Source organism: Sminthopsis crassicaudata, chromosome 2 (assembly GCF_048593235.1).
Source record: "Sminthopsis crassicaudata isolate SCR6 chromosome 2, ASM4859323v1, whole genome shotgun sequence".
Lineage (NCBI taxonomy): Eukaryota > Metazoa > Chordata > Mammalia > Dasyuromorphia > Dasyuridae > Sminthopsis > Sminthopsis crassicaudata.
Window position 1 is genome coordinate 623,486,451 of NC_133618.1, and position 4,518 is coordinate 623,490,968.

Sequence of the window (4,518 nt, forward strand, 5' to 3'; positions counted from 1 at the left end):
TTTACTTCTTCATATTAATCTTGTAAAGGGGAAAATTTGTAGTTATAGAAGTATAATGCAGAAAACAATGTGAAGTAGGTACTATTTATTTCAAAATGCAATAATACTTAAAAATTCAATAACTCAATAAATCTGAGACTTGTGACATATATAAGATCATGGTAAGCATTAAAGTATTTCGCCAAAGAAGATCTTTATTTAAAATTTATATTTTCTCAACTCTGGGCATAAATAAAATAGCCTTATACCACCCTGTACAAAAAGGCTTGAAAAATCCCTAATTACTTTCTAAAGGTTAGGAAGAATTTCCTAACAGCCATTTTGACCTCCTTATTCCTTAGGGTATAGATCAGAGGATTTAAAGTTGGGCTTAACATGGTGTACAACACACCAGCCACTTTACTCTTCTCTGGATTGTAGCTACAAATAGGAGTTATATAGGCATAGAAAACAGCTGTGTAATACATGGACACCACAATAAGATGAGAGGAACAAGTAGAGAAGGCTCTCTTCTTTCCCTTTGATGTCTGAATTTTCAGGATGCTAGAGATGATGAAACCATAGGATATCAATGTCAGAATAAAATTTATAAAACCATAAAAAGCATCTGCTATGACTGTCATGATGCTGTTAACATAGGTAGAAGTACAGGAGAGCAACAAGAGAGGGGGGATCTCACAGAAGAAATGAGTAATCACATCAGGTCCACAGAAAGACAGTCTTGTCATTAGACCAGTATTTATGGAGGAATTGAAGGCACAAATGAGCCACACGCCAGCTACCAACACATTGCAGAGTGTCTTGTTCATCATGGTACTGTAATGTAAGGGGTGGCAGATGGCCACATAGCGGTCATAAGCCATGACTGTGAAAAGAAGCAGTTCTGATGAACCAGACCAAATGAGAAAGTAGAGTTGGGTCATGCAACCCTCATAGGAAATAGTGTTCTTCTCTATGAGCAGTCCTTGCAGCACCTTGGGCAGAATGGAAGAGGTACAGATAATGTCCATTGTGGCCAAGTTGAACAAAAAGAAGTACATGGGGCTGTGGAGGCTTGGGTTGAGTGTGATGACTGTGAGGATCAAGCCATTGCCTGTGAGAGCAACTATATACAAGAAGAGGAAACAACTGAATAATGGAAGCCAAAATTTGGGGTGTTCAGAGAATCCCTGGAGAATGAACTCTGTCACCTGTGAATGGTTACTAATAGCCATTAATCTGGCAAGATTTTCTGGATCAGACAGGAGGTTCTTGGAGTATACGTTCAAATGTTAACCAAACTGAAGAAATGTGATAGGAAGTAGCATCTAGAAAATTAAAAGAGACTTATTAAGTATGTATGCTTTATGAAACTTAAGAAATCTAAACTATGGAATACCTTTCACCATGAGAACCCAAAAATAATGTATAGAACTGGCCTACAATAGTCTAGAACAGCTTTTCAAAAAACTAATAACACAATCACATCCTTTAAAAACAAATTTAGATTTAAACTCTATCTTCTACTAAGTTCTCTTACTTTGAATATTTTCATAAATTTTGGACATTTCTCCATGTGAACTAGGTTTTTTTCTTCTCTGGATCCTTCATTACTTACTTATAGATTACAGATATTACCAATCCATCCTAGCATGAATCACAGATATTGTTGCTTTATATATTGTTGCCCTGTAGATGGGATCTTGGCCATACTGAGATAGCTTCCTAATGGGTGACTCTCTTGCTGATTGGCTGTGTGTGTGACCTCACAGGACCTTTATAAGCCCACTGCAGACAGAAGTCACTCTTTTTAACCTAGCTCCCTGAGCCAAGTAGATGGATAGCTCAGAGAGGTAAGGATTTTGGTAGTGAACACGTGGGTCTTCTGACCAGGTGTTCACTAGGGAACCAACAAGTCAGGGCATCAAGTCAGGCATTATGTGAGTAGGTATAATAAAGGCTTTTAAGATTACACGTGGCTGTTCTTGAGTGCGCTACCGGTTATTAAGCTATAGATTCAAGAAATCATGGCCAGAGATCTTTGAAGACCTCAGAGGAGTCCTTCTAGTTGTCGCATTTTATACTCTATACTGTCATACAAACACATTAGCTCTAGGTTGCTCCCTCTCCGAGCTATATTTAATGGGTGTGGGGATAGCCTTCTGGGAGCTTGATTACAAGCTTCCTGCTGTTCTTTAGTGGTGATCTCTGTTAAAAGATCTTCCATCTGGCTCCTTAACCTCTTTATATAAGCATTATGTTCAGCTGTATCCTTGAGCCTGATCCCAGAGTTACCTGGGTCCATATTGCCTGCCTTCCCTCCTAAGTGGCGTTGCTACTGGATCTTTCAGAGTCTTAATTCTGAATATTAAATATTTTCAAAACCTGATAATTCCTGATGCATCCACATTCAGGAGCTATTTATACCTTGCCCTACTGGCAGTTACAACTACTAGTCTGTCCTAGGCCTAGCAGAGTGCCTTTGACCACTGCAGTGTGAACTCTACTCGCCTCGCCTCCTCTGAGGCCTTCAAAGGTCTCTGGCCATGATTTCTTGAATCTATAGCTTAATAACCGGTAGCATGCTCAAGAACAGCCACGTGTAATCTTAAAAGCCTTTATTATACCTACTCACATAATGCCTGACTTGATGCCCTGACTTGTTGGTTCCCTAGTGAACACCTGGTCAGAAGACCCACGTGTTCACTACCAAAATCCTTACCTCTCTGGGCTATCCATCCACTTGGTTCAGGGAGCTAGGTTAAAAAGAGTTACTGCTGTCTGCAGTGGGCTTATAAAGGGCCTGTGAGGTCACACACACAGCCAATCAGCGAGAGAGTCACCCATTATGAAGCTATCTCAGTATGGCCAAGATCCCACCTACAGGGCAGTCCTAATATCCACAGAAATTACTTCCGGGCCTCAATCTCCTGTTACACTGTGTCCGCCCATTTAAAGGGCCCTTACAAAGAATAAACAAAAGAAAACAGAATTAAGTAAGATACATAGTAATCATAACTGTGAATGTGAACAATATAAGCTCACCTATAAAATGGAAATGCATTACAGAATAAATTAGAAACCTAAATCCAACAGTATGTTGTTTATAACGGACATACTTGTAACACAAAGACCAAAAAAAAAAGTTAAAAAAATGAGTTGTAGCAGACTATATTTTTTAGTTGAATAAAGAGAGCAGGGATAGTAATCACAATCCCCAACAAAGCAAAACTAGAAATAGACCAAATTAAAAAAAAAAAAAAAAACATAATTAAGGAAACCACATTTTGATGAAAAGGGTACCATAGACAATGAATGTCAAAAATATTAAAGCAATTTTCTCTGCTAAAGGTCAGATTTCTCAAATATATAGAGAAGTAATTCAAATTGATAAAATTAATAGCCGTTCACCAATTGATAAATTATCATGAGACATGAATGGATAATTTTCAGAAGAGATAAAAGTGATCTGTGGTTACAGAAAAATGCTATCAATTACTAGTACCACTTAATACACTTCATATTTTTCAGAAATGAAAAAAAAATTAAGAGATAAGATGAAATAGATACACTAAAGAACTGCTGGTGAAGTTGTGAAGTGCTTCAAGTATTCTAGAGAAAAATTTGGAACTATGCCTAAAGGGCTATAAAACTGTGTATAACCTTTGATCTGGCATACTTCAATGATTTCTGTGTACTAAAGCAATTAAAGGGATAAAAACCTACATGGACAAAGATATTTATAGTAACTCTTTTTGTGGTGGCAAAGAATTGGAAATTCAAAGAGTGACTATCAATTGAATGGATGAACAATTTGTGGTATATGATTGTGACAAAGTAATGTTGGTGATAAGAAATGGCAAAAGAAAATATTTTCAGTAAAGCCTGGGAAGACTTACATAAACTGATGCAGAGAGCAGTGAGCCAAACGAAGATGCCATTGTTCACAGTAACAAAAATATTGTAATGATTATCAACTATGAAAGACTTAACTATCTGATAATAAAGTGATCCAAGAAAATCCCAAAGGATTCTTGATGAAAAACACTATTTACCAATATAGAAAGAACAGAGGAACTCTAAGTGGAAATTCAAGTATAGTTTTATTTTTCCTTTCTTTCTATGTTTCTTTCTTTTTCCTTCCTTCCTTTCTTCTTTCCTTCCTTTCTTGACTTTTCTTGTTTATCTTTTCTTTCTTTCCCTTATTTTTTTGTACAATATGGCTAATATGGAAGTAATTTACATGATTTCACAATATAATTAATATCATGTTGTTTGACTTATTAGTGAGTGGGAGAGAATCCAGAGTAAAAGAGAAAAATTTAAACATATTTTTAAATTTAAAAAAGAATAATAAATATTTGCTTAAAGGACATTTATTTTGTAGGCTTATGAGTTCATCATTAAATTTGAAAAAAGTTTATCTCCTTGAATTAAAAAATACATTTTAACACAATGAATCTAACTCTTAAAATTACTGTAATTTGCAACCCCATATGGAGTTTCTCAACTAAATGGGAGTCATTTAATTATGACTTA

General features: G+C 36.1%; 1 protein-coding gene across 1 annotated transcript; it reads right to left on the bottom strand.

Moving 5' to 3' along the window:
- Positions 1-281: 281 nt before the first annotated feature.
- LOC141553788 (olfactory receptor 13A1-like) lies at positions 282-1,214 on the bottom strand. The gene has a single exon (XM_074285254.1). The coding sequence runs from the start codon at positions 1,212-1,214 to the stop codon at positions 282-284; it is 933 nt and encodes a 310-aa protein (XP_074141355.1).
- Between the last annotated feature and the right edge of the window lie 3,304 nt (positions 1,215-4,518).

Coding starts and splice junctions, on each gene's coding strand:
- LOC141553788 (XM_074285254.1), bottom strand. CDS start 1,214: ATGGCTATTAGTAACCATTCACAGGTGACAGAGTTCATTCTCCAGGGA.